The sequence below is a fragment of the Lygodium microphyllum genome, chromosome 29 (assembly GCF_053477565.2).
Source record: "Lygodium microphyllum isolate KBCC chromosome 29, Lygodium_microphyllum_v1.1.10, whole genome shotgun sequence".
NCBI classification, from domain to species: Eukaryota; Viridiplantae; Streptophyta; class Polypodiopsida; order Schizaeales; family Lygodiaceae; genus Lygodium; species Lygodium microphyllum.
The window spans coordinates 102,918,412-102,934,179 of record NC_141163.1 but is presented as its reverse complement, the minus strand read 5'-3'; the positions used below and the strand labels follow the sequence as shown (position 1 = coordinate 102,934,179).

At 42.1% G+C, this 15,768-nt stretch overlaps 1 protein-coding gene across 1 annotated transcript; it reads right to left on the bottom strand.

The window, feature by feature from the left end:
- Positions 1-630: 630 nt before the first annotated feature.
- Positions 631-4,385, bottom strand: SBPASE (sedoheptulose-bisphosphatase). Its single transcript, XM_087671673.1, has 8 exons — positions 4,038-4,385; positions 3,778-3,897; positions 2,996-3,181; positions 2,801-2,873; positions 2,491-2,712; positions 2,210-2,310; positions 1,745-1,816; positions 631-1,025 (listed from the first exon to the last, which is right to left on the bottom strand). The coding sequence occupies exons 1-8, from the start codon at positions 4,179-4,181 to the stop codon at positions 753-755; spliced, it is 1,191 nt and encodes a 396-aa protein (XP_087527799.1). The 5' UTR covers positions 4,182-4,385; the 3' UTR covers positions 631-752.
- Between the last annotated feature and the right edge of the window lie 11,383 nt (positions 4,386-15,768).

Here is a 15,768-nt window from a genome sequence, read left to right as displayed (position 1 = left end):
TGTCTCTCCCTCTTATGGAGACATGCATATGCTTAGCTCACCTTGTGAAGTGTGGGGACTTAGCATACAAAAGCTATTAGAGTAATGAGGTGGGGTACCCTTGGTAGAGATAAGTTATATTGTGCATAGCTCTTCTAATATTCTAACAACACCTTTAAAGGTGTTACCCATTGTTTGGAATAGAGGTATCTCACATTATTATAGAGCCAGTTAGCATTGATATTTCTCATTAGACTTAAACCTAGAAGGGTTTTAGCTTGTGAAAAGAAAACTTTTGAACTAGTGTAAAATTCAAGAATGTATATCCAAGTTACTTGATCTACTAGTTTAAGAAGAGCTCAATGGAATTTGTAAATTCTAGACACAGTCCCTCTTAGGGACACTAGTGCTACCACTCAGATTCATCAAATTGGTGGAAGCTTCTATATGGCATGTTCAAATAGACAGAGACTGAAACCAAGAAATAATTCACCCTCCTAAATAGATCATTTCTAGCGAATTCTATCTTCCTCAAAAAACACCTATGGTGAGAATATACCAAATCTTCTTCATAAGAGTGTACAACTTTCCTATCTGTTTACATTAAAGAGAACTTATCTCCTTATCTGTTCACATTAAGAAAAACGGGTGGGATGCCTCAATTTTCAAAAATAATCGATTCGATAATGTACAACGAGAGGGCTACTAATAAGGAGGAAAAATTTTTGAATTTTCAAAATAGAGCCGTTAGGAGGGGGAGGGGGAGGGGGATGTTAGACAGCGGCGGCAACCTTGGCGAGGCGGGAGGAGCCGTAGAGGGTTTCCTCAAAGCGGATGATCTCGTTCTTGGAGCCATAGGCGACCTGGGTTCGGTCATCGGTCCCGACGATCGTCTTGTCCAGCACCGACTGCTTCCCGTCGCTGCTGTATCCTCCGGCCTTCTCTATTAGCAACCCCAATGGCGCCACCTCGAACAGCAGCCTCAGCTTCGCCTTCGTGCTTGGCGATGACACATTAGTGAAGATCCCCTTCTCCTTCACTATTATCTGCACCATTCCGGCCCCAATCCATATAGTCAAGCCTCACAACTCATCAATACATCAATCGGATATCAATCATTCAAGCCTCAGAACTCACTCCCCCCAATCAGCCATTCAAGTCTAACTACTCATCCAGGCATCAATCATTTATATACAATGCCAAATCATCTCAGGCTTATGCAAACAAGTTTTCAACATCATGCGCTTCTGCTTGGGTGGCACAGCATACCTGGCTATCTGTGGCTGGGGGTTGGGGGCTAGCACCCCCCCACCCCCAACCACACATAGCTAGGTGTGCAGTCCCTCCAACAGAGAAGCTCATGATGTTGTCGTGATCCACAATGAAAGAATTATCATGCAATTTTGTTTTAAATTTCTTGTGATGACCACCTCCCCATGCCTCAATCATCCTCAAAAACCAACTCACGGTCACAAATCGCTTCCATCAATCACTACACTAACCAATCCCCAACCATTTCAAGCTCCTGATCACATCCATAAATCAATCACTCACATTAACCAATACCCAATCATTTCAAGCTCATGCTCACAATGTTCCATACATCAATCACCAACTTACCAATCCACGATCACTTCAAGCTCATAATCACAATGTCCCATACATCAATCACTCGCATAAACTCAATTTCTAGCTCACGGCGACATATTCCCATTTATCAATCATTTACATCATAGACTCTTTGGGATCTGAGCATTTGCTTTACCTGATTCACATCAGGAACCATGCCTCCCGTGTACCTAAGAGTGTACTTCTCCCCCACATAGTAGTTGATGAGCTACATTTGTCAAAAGACATGGTTTGTAAGGAGTGTCTAAATCAGAAATAGGAAATGATGCTTATGAAATTGCACTTCAGAATCTATCACAATAATATTTCTTGAGACCATTTGGACACGAGTTGAAAAGCATGCCCTTCTTAGTAGGGGAAGCCTGCAATCCTCCATTGAAATAGCAGTGTAATAAACCGAATTATCTATCAGAACTTGTGCTTTCACAATCTAAAACACTGATTGAGAATAGCAGATGAACAGAATCACATACAGAAGTATGGTTCAGTTCATCACAATATCATTGATCTGCCAAAGAGCCTATACATCACACCCTAAGTAGTGTGGCCGTGGTAAGTGATAATCACTAGGAAAGCATAGATAGACGGCATTGAGATATACCTTCTCATACTCAGGGTTGTCAAATGTTGCTCGCAAGTTCCCAGGTGAGAAGAGTTTGCCTTCTCCAATCTCTGTAGTTTCCTTGACATGCTGCCACTTGCCTAACATGAAAAACCATGCATTGTTAGCAACACCGCCGCTATATACCTGTAGCATTTATTCATACAAACACACATACACATACATATGGGTGCAGCCATGCATTCATATGTATTCATCCATACACATGCACCAATAACCTGCCTCAGAATCATGAACTTATAGGATATGCATATGTGTACCATCATCCATGAGAAGAAACTCATGTGTTCCGGGGACATCCTTCAGGGCAAGCACATAAGTGGTTCGAGGGCCGTAGATGCCCATGGCTGCAGCAGCTTGATCCCTTCCAGTGATGCCGGTAAGCTTGTCCCCAGGCCATACCCCAAAAATAGTGCCAACGGTGAAATTGGTATCCACAATGCTTGACCCATCCAGTGGATCAAAAGCCACACTGAATCCCTCTGCAAAAGCATGGCACTATGCATTAGGGATCAGGTTGAGAAGCATATTAATTAGCTATAACTAAACGTTCTTAAGAAGACTGAATACCTCCTCCCATGTCAAGAGGTGTTGGATCCTCCTCAGAACAGGCCCATTTGCAAACATGCGAGTACTGCAAAGCCTGCAAAACAGCCATGACAGGCAATCTTTCCCCCTGATCTATGTGGAGCGAAACTCTATTGATGATTGATAATAGACTTTCGAACTGGTCTCTAAGAACTACAACTGCTTCACATGCTCTACCTCGAATAGAAGCTTGTTGGCCAGAAGGTCCACAGCTAGCTGCTCATCTCCGAATGTGTTGATGCAGGCAGTGGCTCCACAAGATGCAGTGCGGACCTTGAATGCGATTGTACGCAGAGCCTCACCCATGGCAACCATCAGCCTGTTCAGGTCCTTGTTCTTGCTAGTCTTAGTCAGAAACTCTTCCTACCAATCCCAACATCAGGCATTACCACCGTAATCTTCCACGACCGAATTGAACTGAAATCGACCACATCACTTGCATCCCGTTTCATAATGAGAGCTTCAACTTCAACTATTCATCAATGGTTCAGCTTCAACCTTGCATCAATGGTGGATTTCCAGTTCACAATAAACTTTAGACATTCCCACTATAATTCCCACATTGTGAATTAAGACAACATCATGAGCTTCTGCTCTGGGGGGACCTTATACCTAGCTAGATGCAGTTGGCGGTGGGGGTTTCCCGGCCCTGGGTCTGGTAGGGGGCAGGGGGACCGGCAGCCTTCTGCTCCTAACTGGCGACTGCATCTAACTAGGTATGTGGTGCCTCCAGAACAGAAGCTCATGATATTGAACACTATATAGGGAAAAACAAGGGGGGAAAGGCCCTTTTACTGCATGAGAAAATGTCTAAACTTTCTAGAACCATTTCATGAGTGAGCTTCAGCTTCTACTCTTCATCAATAGTGAATTCCAATAAGAGCAACAAATAGCACTGCTGTCCAACCAATGGTAAATTCCAATTGGAGTTAAAAACATCAGTCTTGTGGATGGCCTACCAAGGTGTCTCCCAGTTCAGCTCTAGCGTTTCCATTGCTGGCTTGGACTGACTGAGATTTCTTGCAGGTGAGGGAGAGGCTCTCCAATCTCTGCCCGAAGAAAGCATTGGCAGCCCGCACCTGCGCACACAACGAACCAAGAAATCATCATCAAATATTAGCAGCAAGAACAACAACAACTTCATAATTATAATAATCATTTGTTAACCAAAGCAATGTGATAATGCTCGTTGTGTCGGCCAAATAAATGGGGCACGCACGCTTGTGTTCTGCTTGAGAGACGTGATTCGGAGATGCGAGGAGGGGGTGGCATGATTGCATCCCCCGAGCAGCTGAGGGCTGCTGTGGTGGCAAGATGCTGAGGGGCCAGCAACAGACGAGGAAGGGGCCGCCGCCATAGCCATACAGCCGGGAGTATGTGTGTATGTCTGTGCTGCAAGGCTCTCTTTCCTTCGAGAGGCGGCCAATCAGTCGAGCAAGAAGAGAAAGGTGGCGGCCAATGGGGAATGGCAAAAGCTCCACACACAACAGGAGAGAGAATGAGAGGATACAAAGGGCTGTGTGTATGTCTGAGAGAGAGAGAGAGAGAGAGAGAGAGAGAGAGAGAGTGTGTGTGTGTGTGTGTGTGTAGTCGGTTGGGTGGCAGAGGTTTCGCAAGGGAATGAGAGGAGGAGGATAATACAACTTTCTATCCCTTTTTCCCGTGGCCCCCCTTGGACTCTAGCTGGATAAAGTCCCCCACCTTAGGCACCCTCCCAATGTTATACAACAAAATACCCAACCTCCTATATTCATAGAGACGGAACACACCTAGGTCATAGGCAAGTCCACAAAGCAAAAGAAAATGCAAGTGCGACCTTGGGACTTCACCTCACAAAGCATGGGGACCCACTGACAACTGTGTTCTCAACGACTCCACGCAAGCCATGTAGTCCCTCTAAAAATGGAGGGATTTCATGGACTTCCAAAGCTAAGACAGTGTGGCGATCGGTCATTCGTGGAAGCAAGTCTCTCCCCTCTACGATTGGATTAGATCATTCTCTCTCATTGGTTTTGTCAAATTCCCTCGCACTACCTCACACTTTGCACATGGGTGTGGTCTTGACATTTGGCTACACTTGTCATGTCCGCTCAAGTCAATACAATTGAGTGGGGCGCGGCTCATAGTGAGGTATAGTCATCACATCACCACAAGGTTCCAACAAAAACAAGAGGGCCGAGGCTTGCTTTTCTCTAGGATTTTGGCTACAACTTTAAGGTTGGTTACACACTCCCTTCAAGAACTTGGGCACTACCTGAACCAGTCCGTGGTTTTCATTACACATAGTCCATACCCACATGTGACATCAAAGAGCACTTGGCCCTTTCATTAAAAGACCCCTCTCAATGTTCAAACCTTGTTGGGTTTGCAATTAGTTTTTAAAATAATTAAGGTTGTTAACACATGAATTGGGCATGCATAGAAATATTGGGCAATATATATCCCCCACCCAGATATTTGAAGATTATAGAGATGAGAAGGTTCCTTTTTTCTTTTAAATGTGTTTGCTTTTTGGAAATTACGAAGTTGGTAAATATCTCGGCACATGGCTTAAAAGTTCTTTTTTGCGCACTCAGGCCTATTACACACCAAGAGCAAGCCCCCACCTAGCCTCCAAATTGTATGTTATGTTGTTTACATACAAGGTCCAAACAAATATGAAAAAAGGACTGCTTGTCTTCATGGTTACAGCTTAGGACTATATGATGATTGGACATTGGTTCAAAGCCTATTAGATGTTATTTACTTTTTGTTAAAAAGGTGCTTGTCAACTTATTCCACTTGGGCAGGGATTTACCCCTTAGACCGAGGACCTCCCCTACCCAAACTTGCATGTTACACATTGGACGTAAGCCCCCACCTAGCCTCCAAACCATTTGTTATGTTGTATATATATAAAACACAGACAAATATGTCAAAAAGAGGTATTTGTCTTAATGGCTAGGGCTTAAGACTGCATGGTGATTTGACAATGGTTTAAAGCCTATCAAGCATGATTTACTTTTTGGAAAATAAGTGCTTATCCTTATCCCACTTGGGCAAGGTTTTTCCCCTTCACAATGAGGGACCTTCTTCACCTGGCTTTGCCCATCATGCATGTTTCATGGAGCAAATCATGAGTTGCCATGTCAACACAATATCCCTTCTATTTTTGCATTGAAGTGATTGTCCATGCATGTGTATAACCGACCTCATCCATTCAAAGAGTGTGTAATCAACCTAAATACATGCTCATCATCTTTTGCACCCTTATAGGTGCTGAGGATAACGATTCTAGAAATATCAAAGGACTTAAGTGTAGCTCTCTAATGCTCTCTTAAAACCTTAGTATTTCTAAAGAGCCATATGTGGCATATGACAACCATTCTAATAACATTCCACACCTTGGTAGTTTCTTCTTATACCACAATGCTTTTGCTTCAACAATTTTCCAAAACACATGTTCCATGATCTCCTCCCCTTTCTTGCATGGTGAATGAACAAAAGGGGTCCTTATCCTTTTGGAAAATTTATCCCATGCACTACAACACATGAAGGGTACACTAACAATTGCTCTAATTCTAGTACTCTTGCAAGACTTTGAAAATTTTGGCCCTCACCATCACTATTGGTATCAGGGATCTAGACTCATCAAAGGCCAAATCCCTATTATCCATATCTACTATCGAGTGAAACTAGATAGTAGATATCTACTATCGAGTGAAACTGGATCCATTGTTTGACTACACAACCTTCCAACAACCAAGAGTACCTAAACTAATTTGATGAAATAAAACCAACAATCAAGAATACCTAAATCAATTAATAAAATGAAAAGAACTACAAATACACATGAACAAATGGTAACTACATTATGATAAAAAGAGGAGTACAAAAATGTGAATATATGGCCATTATATTATAACAAATACTAGGAAAAATTTGGACTAAAAAATGAGTCTTTAAAAATATTATAATTTAAGAGATGAGCCTTTTGGATTGTCCAATAGGAAGGCTAGATGTTCACATCTTGGGTCCTGACACTCGGCTGGCAAGTGGTTTTTGCCACAATACATGCATTGGATGTGAGGGCATGTTGGTCGTCTCATCATTTCTTGTAATTTGGCTAGCTTTGTCTTCATCTCTGCTAGCTCCTGACTTGCATCCATGCCCTTCCCTTTATCTTGAGAACTTGAGCCTGATCTTTCACTTGACATTGAAACTCTCTCAGAGTTTCTAGCATTTGTCTCTTCTCGAGTCGTGAGCTCTTGGAGCTTCTCTTTGAGCTGGTCATCCACTCTAATTGCCTCATCAAAGACCCTAGCTAGCGCATCTCGTTGCAAGCTTGAATTGCCTACCAATGCCTTGTAGAGTTCCTCACTTCTTATCCCATTGATGAACACTGTGGAGACCACTGTTTTAGTGGGTTGCTCACCAGTTGGGATCCTCTTGAAGAGACTTCGCACATGGGTGGTGTAATCTCTTATATCCTCCTTGTCTTTCTATTTGACATTCACTAGCCTCACTAGAAGGTTGTCGAAGTACCCAAGCTCGTAGAATCTCTTAATGAAGAGACTCTTGAGGTTGTTGAAGTCAGTTCACTCAGTAGCATCCAGACTCGTGTACTAGGTCCTACCCTTATCTCCTAAGCATAGATCAAAAGCTTGCGAGCACCAAGTAAGATCAGTGAGGCCGTTGGCCTCGCAAACTTGCTCGAACTGCTCTATGTAGTTATATGGGTCAACTTTCGGCTGGTACTTGTCTAGCTGCTTAGCCACAGCAGGGATTCTTGATTGGCTCTTAGAGCCCTAGTTAACTCCTAAACCTGTAAGCAATGAGGTTGCCATTGTAGCAGCGCTCTACTCTGCTGACGAGTTGTCTAGCGATCGCTTCGTAAGAAGCTCACTCAGCATGAGATCACCTTCCAGTGCTCTTTCCCTCTCTACATCTGGACCCATTCTATTTCTGCTTGCTAGGGCTAGCACTCGCTAAATCTCGCACATTTCTATGTTCAATCGCAAGTTTCTAACTTTTTGTTATCGATTGTAGGTCACTATGCCCTACAAATCTTCCCACACTAGTCTCCTCTCCTCTTCAAGGTCCGCTATGATATCCTCAGGTGTCCTACCATGGTGGTCTCTATCTGGGTCTGTAGGTCATAATTAGTGACTAGCCACTGGATTTCTGTTAGGAAACTACCTAGGTCAAGCTCTTCACCATGTCTGTGGTTGGTGCTTGACTCTATCATATTCGCAATCTCATGCTCCACTAAGTTGTCTCAATGAGATTGATCAAGTCGGATAGATCCACTCCTCCAATGGTGTCGATCCTTGCAGCCTCTGACTCCTGGGTCACGTCCGTGCTTGGTCCTTGGGGTTCCCAATCACCCGACTATGTTTTAGGGTCTTCTCCTATCAATGGGTTGGTCCTGATCGTTAGATCTAAGTAAATTCTTTATTAGTTACAAACAGTCCTCAATTAATTTCACTCAATGTGTGTGCACGTGCTTTCTTCTGTGCATCGTGCTAAATCAAGCTTTCAGCTTTTCTTAAGTACACTTCAAGTGATGAAAAACAATGTGAGTGCGAATACAAGGTGATGATTGCAGCTCTCGCACTCTCATCTACATACCTAGCCTAATGGGGCTCTATGCTTGATTCCTAACCACTCTTGGGTCTGCTATGATTTCTACAGCATCGTCCTAATTGATTGGGCTACGATGTATGCGTTGATTGGTAGGGTCAATCAGTTGTGGTTTTTTGTTTTCTTTTTTTTTATTTGGATACAACCTTGGTCGATTCTCATAATTGGACATGCCGATTATCAGCTTCGGTCGATTTTAGGTTTGAGCTTTATCCGATTTTGGTTCCAATTTCCAATTCTGGCCAACTCGAACAGGCTGACGGCTAATTTTTGGTGGGCTAATTTCTTCAATCGAATAGTCTGATTTTTAGTCATTCGAATCGAACATGTCAATTTACCCATAAGGCAATCGTCCAGGCTGATTTTCCAATTCTGGGAATCGGAAGGGCCAATTCTGTGTGATGAGTTTCTAGGGATGACAAAAATCAACTCGATTCTAATGATATTGGTTATGAGGAGTCACAAAACTTCCAGAATGTAAGAATATACCCTAATCAAGGATTGTATATACTTGGAATAGCAAATGAACTCCAATATTCAAATCAGCAAACAAATCAAACCTCTTGCCCTCTTATGACAACAGAAACCCTAATGCATATTTTCCTTTTTTTCTTTGTTTTTTCCTACCTAATGCATCCAAATCACAAAGCAAATACCTACATACTCCAACCTACTTTTCCCAATCCAAAAAAATAACAAAAACTTACTTGCTAAGGAGATTGAATCCCTCTTCAAACTCCCTCGCTTCCTACCTATCTACCTCAAGCACCGATTTGGGGAAAACCCTACTTCAATGCTCAATTCGGAGTGCACAAGCACTCAAGGCTTGAATCAGTTGGTCTGGCAACGGAACCAAAATGTAGAGGACCGAGCTCAAGCTCAAGCGCCAAGACGCCCGGACCACTTATTGTTCAAGCGTTTCAAGCCGATCACTAATGGCTACCTCTCACATAGCCGACGCACTATCTAACTCTACGAGCGTAGTGAGCTTAACTCCATGCTCGATCCAATTGGCTCCTCTCTCGAGCACTCAGGTAGCTCCACGATCCAAGTGCAAGCTTCAAGCGAGCTCAATCCTCAAGCTCCATGCTCCAAGCTCCATTGTCACAAGCAAGACAAGAGATGAGAAGAGAAGAGAAGAAGAGAGGAGAATATGGATAGCTTCTCCACCATGGTCCCTCACCCTCACACACTCACTCCCTCACACTCTCACACTCCCTCTCTCAAGCACAAGCTCAAGCAAGCAAAAACAAGAAGAAGAAGAAGAAGAAGAGGAGGAGGAGGAGGAGGAGGAGGAGGAGAAGAGCTTCTTTTGGCCACACACATGAATGAGCTCCTCATTGACTTTTCAACTTTATATACAAAACCCTCACCCTACTTCCCTTTGGGCAATCATCCCCTTTTTTACATGGCCTTTCGTGGCCTACTAGGCCCTTTTTTCCATTGTCCTCCTATCTTCCTAGCTTTCTTTTTACCACCCATTTACCTTAACAATTTGCACAGGAGGGAGCCTAGAGCTCTTTTACAAAAAGTTTTAGGGGCGCCTTGCATTTAAAAATGTGCTTTCACCTTTGACTTAGCTTTTGAGGCTACCCTTGCACTTTTGGCTGTTTCCCTTCTTGCTTCTTCCATTGTGTGTGATTTCCTTCTGGGCAACCTCTTTTAGGTCCCAACTTGCACTTTTCCACTTTTTCTGCTTTCTTCTTCTACTGAGGTTAGTACTAGATGTACACAAAAATAAGTCTTTTAAATCAAATAAAGCACTCCTTGTTGTAAATTCACTCCATTCTGCCATTATAGACCTAAACTCAAGGGGACTTGACCCAAAACATACACATTGGGTGTGCCTACCAAGTAGTTCACCTATATTGTTAGCCACAAAACTTTTTATATTAGAGAGATGGATGTGCCTACCAAGGAGTTCACCTATATTATTAGCCACAAAACTGTTTATTAGCCACAAAACTCTCTCTCTCTCTCTCTCTCTCTCTCTCTCTCTCTCTCTCTCTCTCTCTCTCTCTCTCTCTCTCTCTCTCTCTCTCTCTCTCTCTCTCTCTCTCTCTCTCTCTCTCTCTCTCTCTCTCTCTCTCTCTCTCTCTCTCTCTCTCCTTTAAAGTATTGTTGCCCTTAAATATGGGTCCATAATATTGTTATCTCTTTCTCTCTCTTCCCTCCCCACATGCAAGTAGAGGAATTCAAATCAAAACACCTGGAAACTAAAAGAGAGTTGAAAATATGCATGTTACTCTTGATGTGTAGGCCATGATGCACATCATACCCTATTGGCATCACATGTTGCTTAATATCCCTTCCCAATTTTTGCAGCAATGTAGAACATAAGAAAATGTGCATATAAGAATAGGCATCTTACATTGGAGATAGAAAGAGACATGACTTGTCAACCAGCACACCTAATCGATCTCTCTTACCAATTTCCATTGACCCCTTGGCATTATCAAAGACCCCTAGTGTAAACATGTCCAGTAACCCTTTGCAAAGAAAGATAAGAAAACATTCATGTAATATCATTGATCTCCATCGACCCCTCGGTCTCATCAAAGACTCTTTACATAGCAATCTTCATCAAAATCTCTATAAAGAAAAGATAAGAGAACATACATGTCATATCATTGATCTCCATTGACCACTCAACATCATTTGAGACTCATCATGTAGCCATCTCCATTAACGCCACACTAAAGAACTATTATATATATATATATATATATATATATATATATATAGGAGAGATAGAGAGAGAAATTTGGTGCACCAAGATACTTGCTTGATCATTCGTATGATAAGCGCCTATATGCCTACATGTGTTATCATCACTTGGACATGCGGCCTCTCCTTGTTGGCAACTACCTCATCCCCATACTCATAGAACGTGGAGCTTATAATAACACTCCTTGGCAATTAACTCATCCCTACACTTATGGAACATGGACGCTTATTAAAAACCTGGCATGTCTTTGATGGCAAACTGCCTCTTCATGTGTGGCTATGCTCATAAAGAAATGGTTCAAGAGATACATGTTGTTCAAAAGGGAAGGCCAGTTGTGCATTGTGACTGTTGGAATTCCCACATCCTATGTGTCTTGGTCTTGCTTTCTTGCCTCTTCCACCATAGCCCTTGCTTCTGCTCAGGGCTTCTCCCTTCAATTGGTATCAAAGCATTGGTTTGAGTAGCTTCCCCATCATTTATTTCAATCCAAGACAAAGCTATAGCTTGAAGTTTCCATGGAAGATTAGCCCTCTTCTTCCCGAGGTATGAATCTTGCTCCCATGTGCTAAGGCCTATTCCAAGGATTCAAGAGACCTTATTTCTCATTGCTAAGGACTCAGTAGTAGCCAAGAATACTGGCATGATCACCACAATGGTCAACCTACGCAATATGATTTGCATCTGCATTTCAGGTCCTTTCTCTGACCTGTAGCACTCAATCAAACACTTCTTGCTCCTCTCTGGCACTTGACAAAGTAGAGGCATCCTCTCATCATTAGTATATTGCATGTGAACATTGCTTGGGGCTCATAAATATTTTTTATTACCGATTATGGATAGCAGACATGTTGTATGCATGTTTGAGATAGATGCGTGTACGTGCACACACACACACACAAATAGGTGCATTAAACAAAGTGCATACATTTCAAGTAGCTTGGTGGAGAGTGAGGGAGGGATGTTGGGGGTAAAGGCAGAACCAGTGTATTCAGTACATTGATAATACTCGTACACTTGTACACCATAGGTGGTGGAGACCTATCACTGTCACTTCATTCTTTATTCTTTCAGTTACATTTGAATAAGGGAAGGCTAGTTTCACATTGTGACTATTGGAGTTCCCACATCTTGTGTCTCTTGCTCTTGCTCTTTTGCTTCTTCCACCATAACTCTTGCTTCCGCTAGCATGTTTTCACTCAAGGCTTCTTTCTTCAACTAGTATCAAAGTATTGGTTTGAGTAAGTTTCCCATCATTCATTTTAATTCAAGACAAAGCTTCAACTTGATGCTTCTATGATGCCAGTTCAAGTCTCTTCTTCCCGAGGTATGAATCTTGCTCCCGCTTCTTCCTGACTTGCTCCCATGTGTTGAGGCCTATTCCAAGGATTTAAGAGACTTTTTTGCTCATTGCTAAGGACTCACTAGTATCCAAGGAGACTGGCAAGACCATCATAGTGATTAGCCCACTCGTCGTCATTTATGCTTGAATTTCAGGCCCTTTCTCTGACTTGCAACACTTAGTCAAACACTTCTTGCTCCTCTCTATCACTTGACAAAGGCAATCGCATTGGTGTATTGCATGTGGACATTGCTTGGATCTCACAAATCTTTGTTATTCCTGATTATGGATAGTAGACCTCATGTATATGTATCAGAGACGCTTTGCTTTAGATCTTGAAGCCTATATGTGCAATCACTTTCATGCACGGGTTGAGGCTCCTTCCTTTTAGTGTTTCATATGATTGCAGTTGACACGCACTATGTTGTGCATCAAAATTGTAAGAAAGATCACGAAAATCTTTTCCCTTCTCTATAGCTCACTAGCACCACACAGCACAATTGACGAAGACCTCTCAATTGCATTATCGATACTTTACAAAGCCGATATTTGGGCTTAAATTCAGAAGCATTGGCGGCAGCATAAGAAGTTAAACTTCTGAATCAGCAAACCATGCCCACTCTTGCTCACAAAACTTGAGCAAGATCATGCTCTATATTTGTTGGGATAAGAGCTTCACGCAGTAGAATGCCCCAACGTTCTGGCCCGATTATTACAACAACAAGACATTTCTTATGAACTTTTTGAATTGTTCCTATCGACGCCATGATCTCCTCCTCTTCAATCTGGACTAATGAATTGTCACTCGAGCTCAAACTTTTTCTGATCCTCTGAAGCTTCTTCTGCTTGTTCTTTTTCTTCTTCATGTTCTTTCTGCGTCCCATCCTTGGCTCTGTTTAGCAATCATTTTCAGTGATGTACACAATTCTAGACATCAAGCTTTGACAGGGAAAGCTTTATGCATTTCATGTATTGATGTCATTCGGTTATGCTACATGCTTATCTGATGTTGAGATCATTAGAGGATACTTTCCCAATGCCTTAGGATGTTTTTTAAGTTGATCTTACCTCCATTTTGGATTATATAGAGCAACAATTTGCTAGTTATTGTAGATAGTTTGCTATAATACCTCTGGGACAGCCTATTTCTAAAAGCTTTTGAGCCTTACTGATGCTGGTATGCTTGCATATTGATGTCAAAATAGCTTAGATTTCAATGTCATTTAAGTGTTATAATAATAGGGCAACATACCATTTTATGAGCACCCCCGTAACCCTCTTGCTCTCTCGAATGCTATTCGAGCACTCCATTGGATGCATTGATGTCTAACATGGATGCTACATGCTCCATTATGCGCATTGAGAGTTCTTGAGTTGTAATTTGGGCGGCTTGGTTATACCAACATTGAATGTGATTTATGCCATTGGCTACTACTTTGGATGCCACAATAAGAGCTTGGAAAAAATATTGGGTCTTATGATGCCGGATATATGTCATATGTATCTTGGATGCTTGGATGTTATAACTCTGATGTATTGAACTTCTAGCATTCACTCTTTGCTCTAGTGGGAGCTTTCTTGACATTTTGAATGTTACATAAAGCTTTGGATATTCATAGTTGAGCTTGAGCTTAATTTCATTGAGACTATGGGACACTTACTTCATGTACATGCTGTTGATATATATTGGATATAGTTATCCTACAATGGGCTGATTTGATCACTTACTTTTGTGAGGTGTCCACCAGTCTCAATCCAAGGTGCACCTTTTAGTAGTCCATCAATAGGTTTTCCAAAATGATATCACCCAGCACTCCCTTGGAGTATCATGGGGTTTGTCACTTAGGCACTACTGAGTCTACCTTGCAATGGAAGATTTTCCAACCGAACCCACTAGGATCAACCTTAATTTTTGGGTTCCTAAAATCAGACAAGTCTCCTAACAACCAACTAGCATCGATAATTTCAAGTTCCCAATTCTACAAGATTACTCAATCTAAAGTGGACTTGCCATTGCACTTGGTTCAAAGAGAATGGGAGACGGAGGGGAGTGTGGTATGTCAACCCTCCTACCCATCAAGCAAACCCCTAAAACAATGCAAGTCGTTTCTATCTAACAACTAGTTGGTCAATTTATCACTGATTTAGAAAAGCTCCTAGCTAATTGGGACCACCCTACGGACCCGTCGGGGTTACACCCACCCACTTCCCTTTGATGATGGAATCATCTTTAGTTTTTTACTTACCTACATTACATTTATTGGAACATATACAACCAGCTTCCTTAATTAGTCATTTAAATTACAGATTCCTTCACATAATTTATCTCATGGACACGCATACAATTCAAACAACCCTTGAGTAAAATAAATTTCTTTATTATATTGGAATTTTATTACAATTTCCATCTTTTGACCCTACAAAAGCTATACAGAATTCCACGAGGGTATTCTGTCCATCAAGATTCCACCCTTGTGACTAGTATTTAGGGTTTTAGGATCCCATCCTAGGTCACGAAGGAGCTCATTAGATTCTAGGAGTAATGCGGAATTTACGGCCAAAGTCTCCCCCTAGCACCCACATCTCCTACTGCCCGAGGCTATCCTTACGAATAGACCTTTCGCTGCAGAGCTAATCTAAGCCTCTCGAAGCAATAACCATAACCTCCTTGGAGTAGGGTCTTGTAGCTAGCTTGGGGGTAGCCTAACGCAATCTTTCTTTTTATCCTATTTGTCAATGTTTTTAATCAAAGATCTAGATTCTAGCAAACACAAACAATCACAATCACACCATCATGTAGCAACAATTCACACCTTCCATAGCCAAGGTAGACCTTATCTTAAGGTAACCTTACATTCTAATGAGCATTCTCCTCCCCATAAATGAAAGGTGAGAAGGATCGAAGCTTGCTTGGAAGAGCTATGGCAGGAGAGCAAGAGCAAGAGAGAGAGACCAAATGGGAACTCCAACAATCACAATGTGTGACTAGGCCTTCCTTTATTCAAACTGTCATTGAAAGAATAAAGAATAAAATGATGGTCATGGGCGCCCGCCAACTGCAATGTGCAGTGGCGGGTACTGTCAGTGTAGTAATACACAGGTGGCTAGGCAAAGGCACCTTTATCCCCAATAACCTCCCACTTAAAGGTGAATTTGCCCCAGTGAGGAGTGAAAAGTAAAAGAAAAGATAGTACAATGTACACATGTACAACAAGATGAGGAAAATTGTCATCTCATCCAATGCCCATCAATCTATTAAGG